General features: G+C 45.6%; 1 protein-coding gene across 1 annotated transcript in view; it reads left to right on the top strand.

Moving 5' to 3' along the window:
• The window catches only part of LOC143803753 (cytochrome P450 2G1-like), a 353,179-nt gene that overhangs the window by 245,366 nt on the left and 88,779 nt on the right, over positions 1 to 19,034 (top strand). Inside the window, exon 6 of the mRNA XM_077281525.1 lies at positions 4,230 to 4,254. Within this exon, the coding sequence (XP_077137640.1) occupies positions 4,230 to 4,254 (25 nt within the window). The remainder of the gene's footprint in view (positions 1 to 4,229; positions 4,255 to 19,034) is intronic.

Genomic DNA, 19,034 nt, shown 5'->3' with positions numbered 1-19,034 from the left:
CCACACAGACGGACACACATTAGACCTTGTCTTCACCCGTTTCTGCTCTCTATCTAACTTCACAACCTCCCCTCTCCCTCTATCTGACCACCATCTACTCACTTTCTCATCCCTGTCCTCCTCACCTATCACTAGTGTTGAGCGATACTGTCCGATACTTGAAAGTATCGGTATCGGAAAGTATCGGCCGATACCGGCAAAGTATCGGATCTAATCCGATACCGATACCCGATACCAATACAAGTCAATGGGACACCAAGTATCGGACGGTATCCTGTATGGTTCCCAGGGTCTGAAGGAAAGGAAACTCTCCTTCAGGCCCTGGGATCCATATCAATGTGTAAAAGAAAGAATTAAAATAAAAAATAGGGATATACTCACCCTCTGATGCGCCCTGGACTTTACCGCCGTAACCGGGAGCCGTTGTACCTAAGAATGCGCGCTTGAAGGGCCTTAGATGACGTCACGGCGCTCTGATTGGTCCGTAGCGGTCGCGTGACCGCTACGCGACCAATCACAAAGCCGTGACATCACCTAAGGTCTTTCAAGCGCTTGAAATACCTTAGAAGACGTCCGCAGCTTCTGATTGGTCGCTTAGCCCTTAGGTGACGTCATGGCTTTGTGATTGGTCGCGTAGCGGTCACGCGACCGCTACGCGACCAATCAGAAGCTGCGGACATCTCCTAAGGTATTTCAAGCGCTTGAAAGACCTTAGGTGACGTCACAGCTTTGTGATTGGTCGCGTAGCGGTCACGCGACCGCTACGGACCAATCAGAGCGCCGTGACGTCATCTAAGGCCCTTCAAGCGCGCATTCTTAGGTACAACGGCTCCCGGTTACGGCGGTAAAGTCCAGGGGCCGCCGGAGAGGTGAGTATATCCCTATTTTTTATTTTAATTCTTTCTTTTACACATTGATATTAATCCCGATACCGATTCCCGATACCACAAAAGTATCGGATCTCGGTATCGGAATTCCGATGCCGCAAGTATCGGCCGATACCCGATACTTGTGGTATCGGAATGCTCAACACTACCTATCACCCATGTCCAGCAACATGCGCACCCATGCAGGAACCTCGCACACCTAGACACCCACACACTCTCTGACTCTATCCTACCACTAGCATCCATATCCTCACTCCACAACAAAGACACTGCCACTGCTTTCTACAATGCCACTTTTGCATCAGCTATTGACATGGTCGCCCCTGTCATGCATAGCAGAGTGCGACAAACCATTAGACAACCCTGGCACAATAACATCACTAAAAAGCTTTGGCAAGCATCCAGAATTGCAGAACGACGTTGGAAGAAAACTCATTCGCGAGATGATTTCACTGCACTCAAACAAGCAAAACTCGCATTCAAATCAGCTCTCACCTCTGCTAAACAGGCCTACTTCACAACCCTCATATCTTCCCTATCCCACAACCCCAAACAGTTGTTCAACACTTTTAACTCCCTCCTCCACCCACCACTGTCCCCTCCGAGTTTCCAAATCATTGCTGAGGACTTTGCCACGCACTTCAAAAATAAGATCGACCAATCAAGGCAAATCTTTGTCGTCAAACCACCACAACCCCTTTGTATTACCAGACCAATGCTCAAACCCCCTAACTTCCCTCTCCAAAATCACTGAAGGGGAGCTTGCTCATCTTCTCTCAAAATCATACCTCACCACTTGTGCACTTGACCCCATCCCATCCCACCTCCTCCCCAACCTCACCACCACACTAATCCCATGTTTAACCCATCTCTTCAACCTATCACTAACTTCTGGTACCTTCCCCACTGCTTTCAAACATGCCACAATCACACCTATCCTCAAAAAGCCATCCCTAGACCCAAGCGCTATATCCAGCTATGCCCCATATCTTTGCTCCCATTTGCATCCAAACTCCTTTGAGCAGCACGTCCAAGCTGAACTTTCCCCTCACTTTGCATCTATCTCTCTCTTCGACAACCTACAATCTGGCTTCCGTCCCCACCATTCCAATGAGACTGCCCTGACCAAAATTACTAACAACTTACTTACAGCCAAAGCTAACAGACAATTCTCTATACACCTCCTTATAGACCTGTCCTCTGCCTTTGACACAGTTGACCACTGCCTCCTACTACAGATCCTCTCTTCCTTTGGGGTCAAAGACCTTGCCCTATCTTGGATCTCCTCATACCTTACCAACCACACATTTAGCATTTCCTACTCCCTTGCCACCTCTCCACCTCACCCCCTCTCTGTTGGTGTCCCTCAAGGCTCTGTCCTTGGGCCCTTACTCTTCTCAATCTATACACTCGGCCTGGGACAACTCATAAGGTCTTATGGCTTCCAGTACCATCTATACGCTGGTGACACTCATATGTATCTCTATGGCCCAGATGTCACCTCTCTGCTCTCCAGAATCCCGGAGTGTATATCAGCCATATCCTCCTTCTTCTCTTCTCGCTTCCTCAAGCTCAATGTGGACAAATCTGGACTAATTATCTTTCCTCCATCTCGCATATCTTCCCTACCTGATCTATCTATCAAAATAAATGAAATTACACTTTCCCCTGTCCCCAAAATCCGCTACCGCAGAGTAACCCTGGACTCTGCCCTGTCCTTCAAACCGCACATCCAATCTCTCGCCACCTCCTGTCGTCTCCAGCTCAAAAATATTTTCAGAATCCGTCCTTTCTTCAACCCTCACTCTACCAAAATGCTTGTGCATGCCCTAATCATCTCCCGCCTCGACTATTGCAAAATCCTCCTCTGTGGCCTACCTTCTAGCACTCTAGCTCCCCTCCAGTCCATCCTTAACCCCTTTACCCCCAAGGGTGGTTTGCACGTTAATGACCAGGCCAATTTTTACAATTCTGACCACTGTCCTTTTATGAGGTTATAACTCTGGAACGCTTCAACGGATCCCAGTGATTCTGACACAGTTTTTTCGAGACATATTGTACTTCATGATAGTGGTAAAATTTCTTTGATATTACCTGTGTTTATTTGTGAAAAAAAAATGGAAATTTGGCGAAAATTTTTAAAATTTCGCAATTTTCCAAATTTCAATTTTTATACAATCAAATTACAGAGATATGTCACACAAAATACTTAATATGCAACATTTCCACATGTCTGCTTTACATCAGCTCAATTTTGGAACCAAAATGTTTTTTTGTTAGGGAGTTATAAGGGTTAAAAGTTGACCAGCAATTTCTCATTTTTACAACACCATTTTTTTTAGCGACCACATCTCATTTGAAGTCATTTTGAGGGGTCTATATGATAGAAAAAAACCCAAGTGTGACACCATTCTAAAAACTGCACCCCTCAAGGAGCTCAAAACCACATTCAAGTTTATTAACCCTTCAGGTATTTCACAGGAATTTTTGGAATGTTTAAATAAAAATGAACATTTAACTTTTTTTCACAAAAAATTTACTTCAGCTCCAATTTGATTTATTTTACCAAGGGTAACAGGAGAAAATGGACCCCAAAAGTTGTACAATTTGTCCTGAGTACGCCGATACCCCATATGTGTGGGCGCATGACAGAGCTCAGAAGCGAAGGAGCGCCATTTGACTTTTCAATGCAAAATTGACAGGAATTGAGAAGGCACGCCATGTTGCGTTTGGAGAGCCATTGATGTGCCTAAAACATTAAAACCCCCCACAAATGACACAATTTTGGAAAGTACAACCCCTAAGGAACTTATCTAGATGTGTGGTGAGCACTTTGACCCATTAAGTGATTCACAGAAGTTTATAATGCAGAGCCGTAAAAATAAAAAATCATATTTTTTCACAAAAATGATATTTTCACCCCCAATTTTTTATTTTCCCAAGGGTAAGAGAAGAAATTGGACCTCAAACGTTGTTGTACAATTTGTCCTGAGTATGGTGATACCCCATATGTGGAGGTAAACCACTGTTTGGGCGCATGGGAGAGCTTGGAAGGGAAGGAGCGCCGTTTGACTTTTCAATGCAAAATTGACAGGAATTGAGATGGGACGCCATGTTGCGTTTGGAGAGCCACTGATGTGCCTAAACATTGAAACCCCCCACAAGTGACACCATTTTGGAAAGTAGACCCCCTAAGGAACTTATCTAGATGTGTGGTGAGCACTTTGACCCATTAAGTGATTCACAGAAGTTTATAATGCAGAGCCGTAAAAATAAAAAATCATATTTTTTAATAAAAATTATCTTTTCGCCCCCAATTTTTTATTTTCCCAAGGGTAAGAGAAGAAATTGGACATCAAAAGTTGTTGTACAATTTGTCCTGAGTACGCTGATACCCCATATGTGGGGGTAAACCACTGTTTGGGCGCATGGGAGAGCTCGGAAGGGAAGGAGCACTGTTTTACTTTTTCAACGCAGAATTGGCTGGAATTGAGATCGGACGCCATGTCACGTTTGGAGAGCCCCTGATGTGCCTAAACAGTGGAAACCCCCCAATTATAACTGAAACCCTAATCCAAACACACCCTAATCCCAACGTTAACCCTAACCACACCCCTAACCCTGACACACCCTTAACCCTAATCCCAACCCTATTCCCAACCGTAAATGTAATCCAAACCCTAATCCTAACTTTAGCCCCAACCCTAACTGTAACCTTAAACCTAGCCCCAACCCTAACCCTAGCCCTTACCCTAGCCCTAACCCTTGTCCTAACCCTAGCCCTAACCCTAGCCCTAACCCTAGCCCTAACACTTGCCCTAACCCTAGCCCTAACCTTAGCCCTAACCCTAACCCTGTTATGACCCCAGTGGACAGGGTCTCAGAGGAACGTGTAAGTCTGCAAGATACAAAAATCCAGCTCATAGGGCTGTGGTAACTGGGTTGACCAAATAGCTACTCCTAACGCCAACACTAGAAGTAGCCGGGGATCATGCCTACGGTGATCGCTAGATGACTCGCGCCAGCCGGAGAATCTAACTACCCCTAGGAGAAGAAAACAAAGACCTCTCTTGCCTCCAGAGAAAGGGACCCCAAAGCAAGATACAAGCCCCCCACAAATAATAACGGTGAGGTAAGAGGAAATGACAAACACAGAAATGAACCAGGTTCAGCAAAGAGAGGCCAGCTTACTAATAGCAGAATATAGCAAGATAACTTATCTGGTCAACAAAAACCCTATAAAAATCCACGCTGGAGATTCAAGAACCCCCGAACCATCTAACGGTCCGGGGGGAGAACACCAGCCCCCTAGAGCTTCCAGCAAAGGTCAGGATACAGATAGGAACAAGCTGGACAAAAATACCAAACAAAACAAAAGCAAAAAGCAAAGAAGCAGACTTAGCTTGAAAAACAGGAACCAGGATCAGAGGACAAGAGCACAACAGATTAGCTCTGATTTCAACGATGCCAGGCATTGAACTGAAGGTCCAGGGAGCTTATATAGCAACGCCCCTGAACTAACGGCCCAGGTGAGGATATAGAAAAAGACAGACGCTCCAGAGTCAAATCACTAATGACCACTAGAGGGAGCAAAAAGCAAAATCACAACAGTACCCCCCCCTTAGTGAGGGGTCACCGAACCCTCACCACGACCACCAGGGCGATCAGGATGAGCGGCGTGAAAGGCACAAACTAAATCGGCCGCATGAACATCAGAGGCGACCACCCAGGAATTATCTTCCTGACCATAGCCCTTCCACTTGACCAGGTACTGAAGCCTCCGCCTGGAGAGACGAGAATCCAAGATCTTCTCCACCACGTACTCCAACTCGCCCTCAACCAACACCGGAGCAGGAGGCTCAGCAGAAGGAACCACAGGCACAACGTACCGCCGCAACAAGGACCTATGAAACACGTTGTGGATAGCAAACGACACAGGAAGATCCAGGCGAAAGGATACAGGATTAAGAATTTCCAATATGTTGTAAGGACCAATAAAACGAGGTTTAAATTTGGGAGAGGAAACCTTCATAGGAACAAAGCGGGAAGAAAGCCACACCAAATCCCCAACACGTAGTCGGGGACCCACACCGCGGCGGCGGTTGGCAAAGCGCTGAGCCCTCTCCTGTGACAACTTCAAGTTCTCCACCACAAGATTCCAGATCCGCTGCAACCTATCCACCACAGAATCCACCCCAGGGCAGTCAGAAGGTTCCACATGACCCGAAGAAAAACGAGGGTGGAAACCAGAGTTGCAGAAAAACGGCGAAACCAAGGTGGCGGAACTAGCCCGATTATTAAGGGCAAACTCAGCTAACGGCAAGAAGGTCACCCAATCGTCCTGATCAGCAGAGACAAAACACCTCAAATAAGCCTCCAAAGTCTGATTAGTTCGCTCCGTCTGTCCATTAGTCTGAGGATGGAAAGCAGACGAAAACGACAAGTCAATGCCCATCCTACTACAAAAGGATCGCCAGAATCTGGAAACGAACTGGGATCCTCTGTCTGACACAATATTCTCAGGGATGCCGTGCAAACGAACCACGTTCTGGAAAAACACAGGAACCAGATCGGAAGAGGAAGGCAGCTTAGGCAAAGGAACCAAATGGACCATCTTGGAGAAGCGATCACATATCACCCAGATAACAGACATGCCCTGAGACACCGGAAGATCAGAAATGAAATCCATGGAGATATGTGTCCAAGGTCTCTTAGGGACAGGCAAGGGCAAGAGCAACCCGCTGGCACGAGAACAGCAAGGCTTAGCTCGAGCACAAGTCCCACAGGACTGTACAAATGACCGCACATCCCTAGACAAGGAAGGCCACCAAAAGGATCTGGCCACCAGATCTCTGGTGCCAAAAATTCCTGGGTGACCTGCCAACACCGAGGAATGAACCTCGGAAATGACTCTGCTGGTCCACTTATCAGGCACAAACAGTCTGTCAGGTGGACAAGAATCAGGCCTATCAGCCTGAAATCTCTGCAACACACGTCGCAGATCTGGAGAAATAGCTGACAAGATAATACCATCCTTAAGAATACCAACAGGTTCAGCGACTCCAGGAGCATCAGGCACAAAGCTCCTGGAAAGAGCATCGGCCTTCACATTCTTTGAACCTGGTAAATACAAGACAACAAAGTCAAAACGGGAGAAAAACAATGACCAGCGGGCCTGTCTAGGATTCAGGCGTTTAGCAGACTCGAGATACATCAGATTTTTGTGATCAGTCAAGACCACCACACGATGCTTAGCACCCTCGAGCCAATGACGCCACTCCTCAAATGCCCATTTCATGGCCAACAACTCCCGATTGCCCACATCATAATTTCGCTCCGCAGGCGAAAACTTCCTAGAGAAAAAGGCGCAAGGTCTCATAACAGAGCAACCAGGGCCTCTCTGCGACAAAACGGCCCCTGCTCCAATCTCTGAAGCATCCACCTCAACTTGAAAGGGAAGCGAGACATCAGGCTGGCACAAAACAGGCGCCGAAGTAAACCGACGTTTCAACTCCTGGAAAGCCTCCACGGCAGCAGGAGCCCAATTAACCACATCGGAGCCCTTCTTGGTCATATCCGTCAAAGGTTTCACAATGCTAGAAAAGTTAGCGATAAAACGACGGTAGAAGTTAGCGAAACCCAAGAACTTCTGAAGACTCTTAACTGACGAGGGCTGAGTCCAATCAAGAATAGCTCGGACCTTGACTGGGTCCATCTCCACAGCAGAAGGGGAAAAAATGAACCCCAAAAAGGGAACCTTCTGTACACCAAAAAGACACTTTGAGCCCTTGACAAACAAAGAATTTTCACGCAAAATTTTAAAGACCATCCTGACCTGCTCCACATGCGAGTCCCAATTATCAGAAAAAAACAGAATATCATCCAGATAAACGATCAGAAATTTATCCAGATAGTTCCGGAAAATGTCATGCATAAAGGACTGAAAAACTGAAGGGGCATTAGAGAGCCCAAAAGGCATCACCAAGTACTCAAAATGACCTTCGGCGTATTGAATGCGGTTTTCCATTCATCCCCTTGCTTAATGCGCACAAGGTTGTACGCACCACGAAGGTCTATCTTGGTAAACCACTTGGCACCTTTAATCCGGGCAAACAAGTCAGACAACAGCGGCAAAGGATACTGAAATTTGACAGTGATCTTATTTAAAAGCCGATAGTCAATACAAGGCCTCAAAGATCCGTCCTTTTTAGCCACAAAAAAGAATCCCGCACCAAGAGGGGAAGAAGACGGACGGATGTGTCCTTTCTCCAGAGACTCCTTGATATATGAACGCATAGCGGTATGTTCAGGTATCGACAGATTAAACAGTCTTCCCTTAGGAAATTTACTGCCTGGAATCAAATCTATTGCACAGTCACATTCCCTATGAGGAGGCAATGCACTGGACCTGGACTCGCTAAAGACATCCTGATAATCAGACAAGTACTCCGGAACTTCCGAAGGCGTAGAAGAAGCAATAGACACAGGCAGGGAATCCTCATGAATACCACGACAGCCCCAACTAGACACTGACATAGCCTTCCAGTCAAGGACTGGATTATGGGTCTGTAACCATGGCAGCCCCAAAACAACCAAATCATGCATTTTATGTAGAACGAGAAAACGTATCACCTCGCGGTGTTCAGGAGTCATGCACATGGTAACCTGTGTCCAATACTGCGGCTTATTTTCTGCCAATGGCGTAGCATCAATACCCCTAAGAGGGATAGGATTTTCTAATGGTTCAAGAATAAAACCACAGCGCTTAGCAAATGAGAGATCCATAAGACTCAGGGCAGCACCTGAATCTACAAACGCCATGACAGGATAAGATGACAGTGAGCAAATCAAAGTTACAGACAGAATAAACTTAGGATGCAAATTACCAACGGTGACAGGACTAACAACCTTAGATATACGTTTAGAGCATGCTGAGATAACATGTGTAGAATCACCACAGTAGTAACAAAAGCCATTCCGGCGTCTATGAATTTTCCTCTCATTTCTAGTCAGGATTCTATCACATTGCATCAAATCAGGTGTCCGTTCAGACAACACCATGAGGGAATTTGCGGTTTTTCTATCACATTGCATCACATCAGGTGTCTGTTCAGACAACAACATGAGGGAATTTGCGGTTTTGCGCTCCCGCAACCGCCGGTCAATTTGAATAGCCAGGGACATGTGTCATGATCTCCATGGCCAGAGAACTAGCATAAGCCTCTATAGGAACAAGCTCTTGGAAGATGTAACTGTACTGACCATGAACTAAACCTACCGCATCATCTAGAAGTAGCCAGGTAGCATGTCCTACTTTTTATCCCTATATGCCCAGCGCCGGCCGGAGAACTAAATAATGCTAGCAGAGGGAAATATAAGACCTGACTCACCTCTAGAGAAATGCCCAAAAGGAGACAGAAGCCCCCCACATATATTGGCGGTGATATGAGATGAAACAACAAACGCAGCAGGAAAATAGTTTTAGCAAATTTGAGGTCCGCTTTCTAGATAGCAGAAGACAGAAAGCATACTTTCATGGTCAGTAGAAAACCCTAACAAAACACATCCAGAAATTACTTTAGGACTCTGGCATTAACTCATAATACCAGAGTGGCAATTCCTGATCAACAAGAGCTTTCCAGACACAGTAACGAAACTGCAGCTGTGAACTGGAACCAAAATACAAAAACAAAACATGGACGAATGTCCAACTTATCTAGTAGATGTCTGGGAGCAGGAACAAGCACAGAGAGGCTTCTGATAACATTGTTGACCGGCAAGCATCTAACAGAGAAGCCAGGTTATATAGCGACACCCAGATCTAATCAGAACAGGTGAACAGGGAAGATGATGTCACAAGTTCAATTCCACCAGTAGCCACCGGGGGAGCCCAGAATCCAAATTCACAACAGTACCCCCCCCTCAAGGAGGGGGCACCGAACCCTCACCAGAACCACCAGGGCGATCAGGATGGGCCCTATGAAAGGCACGAACCAGATCAGAGGCATGAACATCAGATGCAGTGACCCAAGAATTATCCTCCTGGCCGTATCCCTTCCACTTGACCAGATACTGGAGTCTCCGTCTGGAAACACGGGAGTCTAGGATTTTTTCCACAACGTACTCCAACTCACCCTCAACCAACACCGGAGCAGGAGGCTCAACGGAAGGCACAACCGGTGCCTCATACCTGCGCAATAACGACCGATGAAAAACGTTATGAATAGAAAAGGATGCAGGGAGGTCCAAACGGAAGGAAACAGGGTTAAGAATCTCCAATATTTTATACGGACCGATGAACCGAGGCTTAAACTTAGGAGATGAGACCCTCATAGGGACAAAACGAGAAGACAACCACACCAAATCTCCAACACAAAGCCGAGGACCAACACGACGGTGACGGTTGGCAAAAAGCTGAGTCTTCTCCTGGGACAACTTTAAATTGTCCATCACCTGCCCCCAGATATGATGCAATCTCTCCACCACCGCATCCACTCCAGGACAATCCGAGGATTCCATCTGACCGGAGGAAAATCGAGGATGGAACCCCGAATTACAGAAAAACGGGGAAACCAAGGTGGCAGAGCTGGCCCGATTATTGAGGGCGAACTCCGCCAATGGCAAAAAAGCAACCCAATCATCCTGGTCAGCAGACACAAAACACCTCAGATATGTCTCCAGGGTCTGATTAGTCCGCTCGGTCTGGCCATTAGTCTGAGGGTGAAAAGCAGACGAAAAAGACAAATCTATGCCCATCCTAGCACAAAATGCCCGCCAAAATCTAGACACAAATTGGGTTCCTCTGTCAGAAACGATATTCTCAGGAATACCATGCAAACGAACAACATTTTGAAAAAACAGGGGCACCAACTCGGAAGAAGAAGGCAATTTGGGCAGGGGAACCAAATGAACCATCTTAGAAAAACGGTCACACACCACCCAGATGACAGACATCTTCTGAGAAACAGGCAGATCTGAAATAAAATCCATCGAGATGTGTGTCCAAGGCCTCTTAGGAATAGGCAAGGGCAACAATAATCCACTAGCCCGAGAACAACAAGGCTTGGCCCGAGCACAAACGTCACAAGACTGCACAAAGCCTCGCACATCTCGTGACAGGGAAGGCCACCAGAAGGATCTTGCCACCAAATCCCTGGTACCAAAAATTCCAGGATGACCTGCCAACGCAGAAGAATGCACCTCAGAGATGACTTTACTGGTCCAATCATCAGGAACAAACAGCCTATCAGGCGGACAACGATCCGGTCTATCCGCCTGAAACTCCTGCAAGGCCCGCCGCAGGTCTGGAGAAACAGCTGACAAGATAACTCCCTCCTTAAGAATACCTGTGGGGTCAGAGTTGCCAGGTGAATCAGGCTCAAAACTCCTAGAAAGGGCATCCGCCTTAACATTCTTAGAACCTGGTAGGTACGATACCACAAAATTAAACCGAGAAAAAAATAATGACCAGCGCGCCTGTCTAGGATTCAGGCGCCTGGCGGTCTCAAGATAAATCAAATTTTTGTGGTCAGTCAATACCACCACCTGATGTCTGGCCCCCTCAAGCCAATGGCGCCACTCCTCAAACGCCCACTTCATGGCCAAAAGCTCCCGATTCCCAACATCATAATTCCGCTCAGCGGGCGAAAATTTACGGGAAAAGAAGGCACAAGGCCTCATCACGGCGCAGTCAGAACTTTTCTGCGACAACACTGCCCCAGCTCCGATCTCAGAAGCGTCGACCTCAACCTGAAAAGGAAGAGTCACATCAGGCTGACGCAACACAGGGGCAGAAGAAAAACGGCGCTTAAGCTCCTGAAAGGCCTCCACAGCATCAGGGGACCAATTAGCAACATCAGCACCCTGTCTAGTCAAATCGGTCAATGGCTTAACGACATCCGAAAAACCAGAAATAAATCGACGATAAAAGTTGGCAAAGCCCAAAAATTTCTGAAGACCTTTAAGAGAAGAGGGCTGCGTCCAATCACAAATAGCTTGAACCTTGACAGGATCCATCTCAATGGAAGAGGGAGAAAAAATATATCCCAAAAAGGAAATTCTCTGAACCCCAAAAACGCACTTAGAACCCTTGACACACAGAGAATTAGACCGCAAAACCTGAAAAACCCTCTTAACTTGCCGGACATGAGAGTCCCAGTCATCCGAAAAAATCAGAATATCATCCAGATACACTATCATAAATTTATCCAAAAAATCGCGGAAAATATCATGCATAAAGGACTGGAAGACTGAAGGGGCATTAGAAAGACCAAAAGGCATCACCAAATACTCAAAGTGGCCCTCGGGCGTATTAAATGCGGTTTTCCACTCATCCCCCTGCCTGATCCGCACCAAATTATACGCCCCACGGAGATCAATCTTAGAGAACCACTTGGCCCCCTTTATGCGAGCAAACAAATCAGTCAGCAACGGCAATGGGTATTGATATTTAACCGTGATTTTATTCAAAAGCCGATAATCAATACATGGTCTCAAAGAGCCGTCTTTTTTTGACACAAAGAAAAAACCGGCTCCTAAGGGAGATGACGATGGACGAATATGTCCCTTTTCCAAGGACTCCTTTATATATTCTCGCATAGCAGTATGTTCAGGCACAGACAGATTAAATAAACGACCCTTTGGGTATTTACTACCCGGAATTAAATCTATAGCACAATCGCACTCACGGTGCGGAGGTAGTGAACCCAGCTTGGGTTCTTCAAAGACGTCACGATAATCAGACAGGAACTCAGGGATTTCAGAGGGAATAGATGATGAAATGGACACCAAAGGTACGTCCCCATGAGTCCCCTTACATCCCCAGCTCAACACAGACATAGCTCTCCAGTCAAGGACTGGGTTGTGAGACTGCAGCCATGGCAATCCCAGCACCAAATCCTCATGTAGATTATACAGCACTAGAAAACGAATAGTCTCCTGGTGATCCGGATTAATACACATAGTCACTTGTGTCCAGTATTGTGGTTTATTATTAGCCAATGGGGTGGAGTCAATCCCCTTCAGAGGAATAAGAGTTTCCAAAGGCTCTAAATCATACCCACAACGATTGGCAAAGGACCAATCCATAAGACTCAAAGCGGCGCCAGAGTCGATATAGGCGTCAGTAGTAATAGATGACAAAGAGCAAATCAGGGTCACAGACAAAATAAATTTAGACTGTAAAGTGCCAATGGAAACGGATTTATCAAGCTTTTTAGTACGCTTAGAGCACGCTGATATAACATGAGTAGAATCCCCACAATAGAAACACAACCCATTTTTCCGTCTAAAATTCTGCCGCTCGCTTCTGGACAGAATTCTATCACACTGCATGCTTTCTGGCGTCTTCTCAGTGGACACCGCCAGATGGTGCACAGGTTTGCGCTCCCGCAGACGCCTATCGATCTGAATGGCCATTGTCATGGACTCATTCAGACCCGCAGGCACAGGGAACCCCACCATAACATCCTTAATGGCATCAGAGAGACCCTCTCTGAAAGTAGCCGCCAAGGCACACTCATTCCACTGAGTAAGCACAGACCATTTACGGAATCTTTGGCAGTAAATTTCAGCTTCATCTTGCCCCTGCGATAGGGACATCAAAGTTTTTTCTGCCTGAAGTTCCAAATGAGGTTCCTCATACAGCAAGCCCAAGGCCAAAAAAAACGCATCCACATTGCGCAACGCAGGATCCCCTGGTGCCAATGCAAAAGCCCAGTCTTGAGGGTCGCCGCGGAGCAAGGAAATCACAATCCCAACCTGCTGTGCAGAGTCTCCAGCAGAACGAGATTTCAGGGACAAAAATAGCTTACAATTATTTCTAAAATTCTGAAAGCTAGATCTATTCCCTGAGAAGAATTCCGGCAAAGGAATTCTCGGCTCAGATACCGGAGCATGAATAATAAAATCTTGCAAATTTTGTACTTTCGTGGTGAGATTATTCAAACCTGCAGTTACACTCTGAAGATCCATTATTAACAGGTGAACACAAAGCCATTCAAAGATTATAAGGAGAGAGAAAAAAAAGAAAGACTGCAGCATAGACAGACTGGCAAGTGATCCAATTAAGAGCACAGAGGAAAAGAAAAAAAAAAAAAAAAAACTCTCAGCAGACTTCTTATTTCTCTCCTTTCTCAGCCAAGGATTTTAACCCTTTAGGGGGCCGGTCAAACTGTCATGATCTCCATGGCCAGAGAACTAGCATAAGCCTCTATAGGAACAAGCTCTTGGAAGATGTAACTGTACTGACCATGAACTAAACCTACCGCATCATCTAGAAGTAGCCAGGTAGCATGTCCTACTTTTTATCCCTATATGCCCAGCGCCGGCCGGAGAACTAAATAATGCTAGCAGAGGGAAATATAAGACCTGACTCACCTCTAGAGAAATGCCCAAAAGGAGACAGAAGCCCCCCACATATATTGGCGGTGATATGAGATGAAACAACAAACGCAGCAGGAAAATAGTTTTAGCAAATTTGAGGTCCGCTTTCTAGATAGCAGAAGACAGAAAGCATACTTTCATGGTCAGTAGAAAACCCTAACAAAACACATCCAGAAATTACTTTAGGACTCTGGCATTAACTCATAATACCAGAGTGGCAATTCCTGATCAACAAGAGCTTTCCAGACACAGTAACGAAACTGCAGCTGTGAACTGGAACCAAAATACAAAAACAAAACATGGACGAATGTCCAACTTATCTAGTAGATGTCTGGGAGCAGGAACAAGCACAGAGAGGCTTCTGATAACATTGTTGACCGGCAAGCATCTAACAGAGAAGCCAGGTTATATAGCGACACCCAGATCTAATCAGAACAGGTGAACAGGGAAGATGATGTCACAAGTTCAATTCCACCAGTAGCCACCGGGGGAGCCCAGAATCCAAATTCACAACAGACATGGTATCATTCAGACCTGTGGGAATGGGAAAACCCACCATAACATTCTTAATGGCCTCAGAAAGGCCATTTCTAAAATTAGCGGCCAGTGCACACTCGTTCCAATGTGTCAGCACGGACCATTTCCGAAATTTTTGGCAATACACCTCAGCCTCGTCCTGGCCCTGAGACCTAGCCAGCAAGGCTTTCTCTGCCTGAATCTCAAGATTGGGTTCCTCATAAAGTAAACCGAGCGCCAGAAAAAACGCATCAATATCAGCCAATGCCGGATCTCCTGGCGCCAACGAAAAAGCCCAATCCTGAGGGTCACCCCGTAAGAATGAAATAACAATTTTTACTTGTTGAGCAGAGTCTCCAGACGAACAAGGTTTCAGGGAAAAAAATAATTTACAATTATTCCTGAAATTCCTAAACTTAAATCGGTCTCCTGAAAACAGTTCAGGAATCGGAATCTTGGGTTCAGACCTAGGATTTCTGGTAACATAATCTTGTATACCCTGCACACGAGCGGCAAGCTGGTCCACACTTGTAATCAAGGTCTGGACATTCATGTCTGCAGCAAGCTTAAGCCACTCTGAGGTAAAGGGGAAAAGAAAAAAAAAAAAATGAGAGAGGGAAAAAAAAAAATCAAAATTTTCTTTCTTATAATCCCACTTCTGCAATGCATTAAACATTTAATACTGGCCTGGCATACTGTTATGACCCCAGTGGACAGGGTCTCAGAGGAACGTGTAAGTCTGCAAGATACAAAAATCCAGCTCATAGGGCTGTGGTAACTGGGTTGACCAAATAGCTACTCCTAACGCCAACACTAGAAGTAGCCGGGGATCATGCCTACGGTGATCGCTAGATGACTCGCGCCAGCCGGAGAATCTAACTACCCCTAGGAGAAGAAAACAAAGACCTCTCTTGCCTCCAGAGAAAGGGACCCCAAAGCAAGATACAAGCCCCCCACAAATAATAACGGTGAGGTAAGAGGAAATGACAAACACAGAAATGAACCAGGTTCAGCAAAGAGAGGCCAGCTTACTAATAGCAGAATATAGCAAGATAACTTATCTGGTCAACAAAAACCCTATAAAAATCCACGCTGGAGATTCAAGAACCCCCGAACCGTCTAACGGTCCGGGGGGAGAACACCAGCCCCCTAGAGCTTCCAGCAAAGGTCAGGATACAGATAGGAACAAGCTGGACAAAAATACCAAACAAAACAAAAGCAAAAAGCAAAGAAGCAGACTTAGCTTGAAAAACAGGAACCAGGATCAGAGGACAAGAGCACAACAGATTAGCTCTGATTTCAACGATGCCAGGCATTGAACTGAAGGTCCAGGGAGCTTATATAGCAACGCCCCTGAACTAACGGCCCAGGTGAGGATATAGAAAAAGACAGACGCTCCAGAGTCAAATCACTAATGACCACTAGAGGGAGCAAAAAGCAAAATCACAACAAACCCTAACCCTAGCCCTAACCCTAACCCTAATGGGAAAATGGAAATAAATACATTTTTTAAATTTTTTAATTTTTCGCTAACTAAGGGGGTGATGAAGGGGGGTTTGATTTACTTTTATAGCGGGTTTTTTAGTGGATTTTTATGATTGGCAGCCATCACACACTGAAAGACGCTTGTTATTGCAAAACATATTTTTTGCGTTACCACATTTTGAGAGCTATAATTTTTCCATATTTTGGTCCACAGAGTCATGTGAGGTCTTGTTTTTTGAGGGACGAGTTGATGTTTTTATTGGTGACATTTTCAGGCATGTGACATTTTTTGATCGCTTTTTATTCAGATTTTTGTGAGGCAGAATGACCAAAAACCAGCTATTCAAGAATTTCTTTTGGGGGAGGCATTTGGTAAAATGGATACATCAGTTTTATTCTTCGGGTCAGTACGATTACAGCGGTAACTCATTTATATCATTTTTTTATATTTTGGCGCTTTTATACGATAAAAACTATTTTATAGAAAAAATAATTATTTTTGCATCGCTTTATTCTGAGGACTATAACTTTTTTATTTTTTCTTTGATGACGCTGTATCATGGCTCTTTTTTTTGCGGGAAAAACGTGAAAAAAACGCAGAATTAATGAACATGCTGCGTTTATTACCGCGATGCATTTTTTTTTGCGGAAAAAACGCATCATGTGCACAAAAATTGCAGAATGCATTCTAAATGATAGCATGCATAATGGATGCATTTTTAATTAGTTTTTATAGCGTTTTTATCATGAAAAAATGCGAAAAAAGCGCGAAAAACCTGAACGTGTGCACATACCCTCACTCTGCTGCCTGACTAATTAATCTCTCTCCTCGCTACACTCCTGCTTCCCCTCTTTGCAAATCCCTTCACTGGCTCCCAATTTCCCTAACACTGACCTACAAAGCTATCCATAACCTTTCTCATCCGTATATTTCCAAACTAATCTCTCAATATCTTCCCTCACGTAATCTCTGGTCCTCCCAAGTAGAGTTGAGCGACTTTTACTTTTTTAGGATTGAGTTGAGTTTCGCGAAACCCGACTTTGTCAAAAGTCGAGTCGAGAGAAATCGGCCGATTATCGCGCAAAGTCGGGATCGACTGAAACACGAAACCCAATGCAAGTCAATGGGGAAGCATAGTCAGCAGTGAGTGGAGGACAGGAAAACACCTACAGTGCCCATTTTAATGTCAAAAACATCAATTCATGTCACTTAAGCTTGTGAATCTTAATATATCTTATAATAATAGTTAGGCATTTAAAATTGGGGGTCATTTGGCTAAAGTTGTGGGGGGGTAGGGCTGGCTCAAGATTTTCGTGGGCCCAGGAAACGCGGCCTACGTCACAGCGGTGGAGCAGGGAGAGGTCAGTATTTCAACTTTGCAAGCGCTGTGATCCTGAGCAAGCAGGGGGGGGCACACTCGTTCGCATTGGGACTGGCACAGGGCCCCTCAAAGTATGGCGTTGTGTTTGATGGCGGGGGCGCCTCCCACCGGCAGGGACACTTTTGCGTACTATGAGGGGCCCAGTGACAGTGACGTCGCCAACGAGTATGCCCTCCCCACCTGATGAAGGAACCTGCACTTTCATCTGCGCCTTCCTCTTTGTCCCCTTGTAAGGTGGTATAGTATGCGGGAAGGGGAACCTGACTTTCAGCAGGGTCAGATTCTGGCTGTGTAGAGTGCAAGGGGAATGTAGTGGTCTGGGTCAATGTACCAGCAGACTCATGTAGCACTGGCTGGGCAATGGGCAGGATGATGAGGAAACACAGATATAGGCCCAAATAATAAAGTGGGCTGAATGCAGTTCAAAATTGGTAACAGGACTAACCAGGCGGCATTGCTTTGTTCAGTGGAGGACAACTGTAATGAGAGGCAGACACAGTTAGAAGGCCCAAATAATAAAGTGGGCCAAATAAAGTTCAAAATTGGTAACAGGAGTAAACAGGCGGCACTGCTTTGTTCAGTAGAGGACAACACCAGGGAGCCGCAGACACCGTTAGTAGGCCCAACCCAACTAGTATCCCAAATGCAGTTTCATATTAAAAATATAGACCGAAAGCCTGAAGATTGAAGCTCAGCTTTGTTCAGTGGAGGACAACACAAAGGAGTGGCAGACACCATTAGTAGGGCCCAACCAAACTAGTCGGCCAAATGCAGTTTAAAATTTGTAAATATAGGCCGAAAGCCTGAAGATTGAAGCTCAGCTTTGTTCAGTGGAGGACAACACCAGGGAGCGGCAGACACCGTTAGAAGAGCCCAACCAAACTAGTAGGGCAAATGCAGTTTAATATCTGATAATATAGGCCGAAAGCCTGAAGATTGAAGCTCAGCTTTGTTCAGTGGAGGACAACACCAGGGAGCGGCAGACACCATTAGTAGGCCCAACCAAACTAATATCCCAAATGCAGTTTCATTTTAAAAATATAGGCCAAAAGCCTGAAGATTGAAGCTCAGCTTTGTTGAGTGGAGGACAACACCAAGGAGCGGCAGACACCGTTAGTAGGCCCAACCAAACTAGTATCCCAAATGCAGTTTCATATTAAAAATATAGGCCGAAAGCCTGAAGATTGAAGCTCAGGAAAAAAACCAGGAGAACAACAAGGAGCAGCAGACACCGTTAGTAGGGCCCAACCAAACTAGTAGCCCCAATGCAGTTATCAAATTCCTATAGGCTGAAAACCTGACAATTGAAGTTCAGCTTTTTTCAGAGGAGGACAGTTGCATTGAGTGGCGCAGACAGACACAGGTAGTAGGCCTTAAACAA

Source organism: Ranitomeya variabilis, chromosome 2, assembly GCF_051348905.1.
Source record: "Ranitomeya variabilis isolate aRanVar5 chromosome 2, aRanVar5.hap1, whole genome shotgun sequence".
Classification (NCBI taxonomy): domain Eukaryota; kingdom Metazoa; phylum Chordata; class Amphibia; order Anura; family Dendrobatidae; genus Ranitomeya; species Ranitomeya variabilis.
Note: the sequence above shows the minus strand (reverse complement) of the source record. Positions and strands in the feature narration are given on the sequence as shown.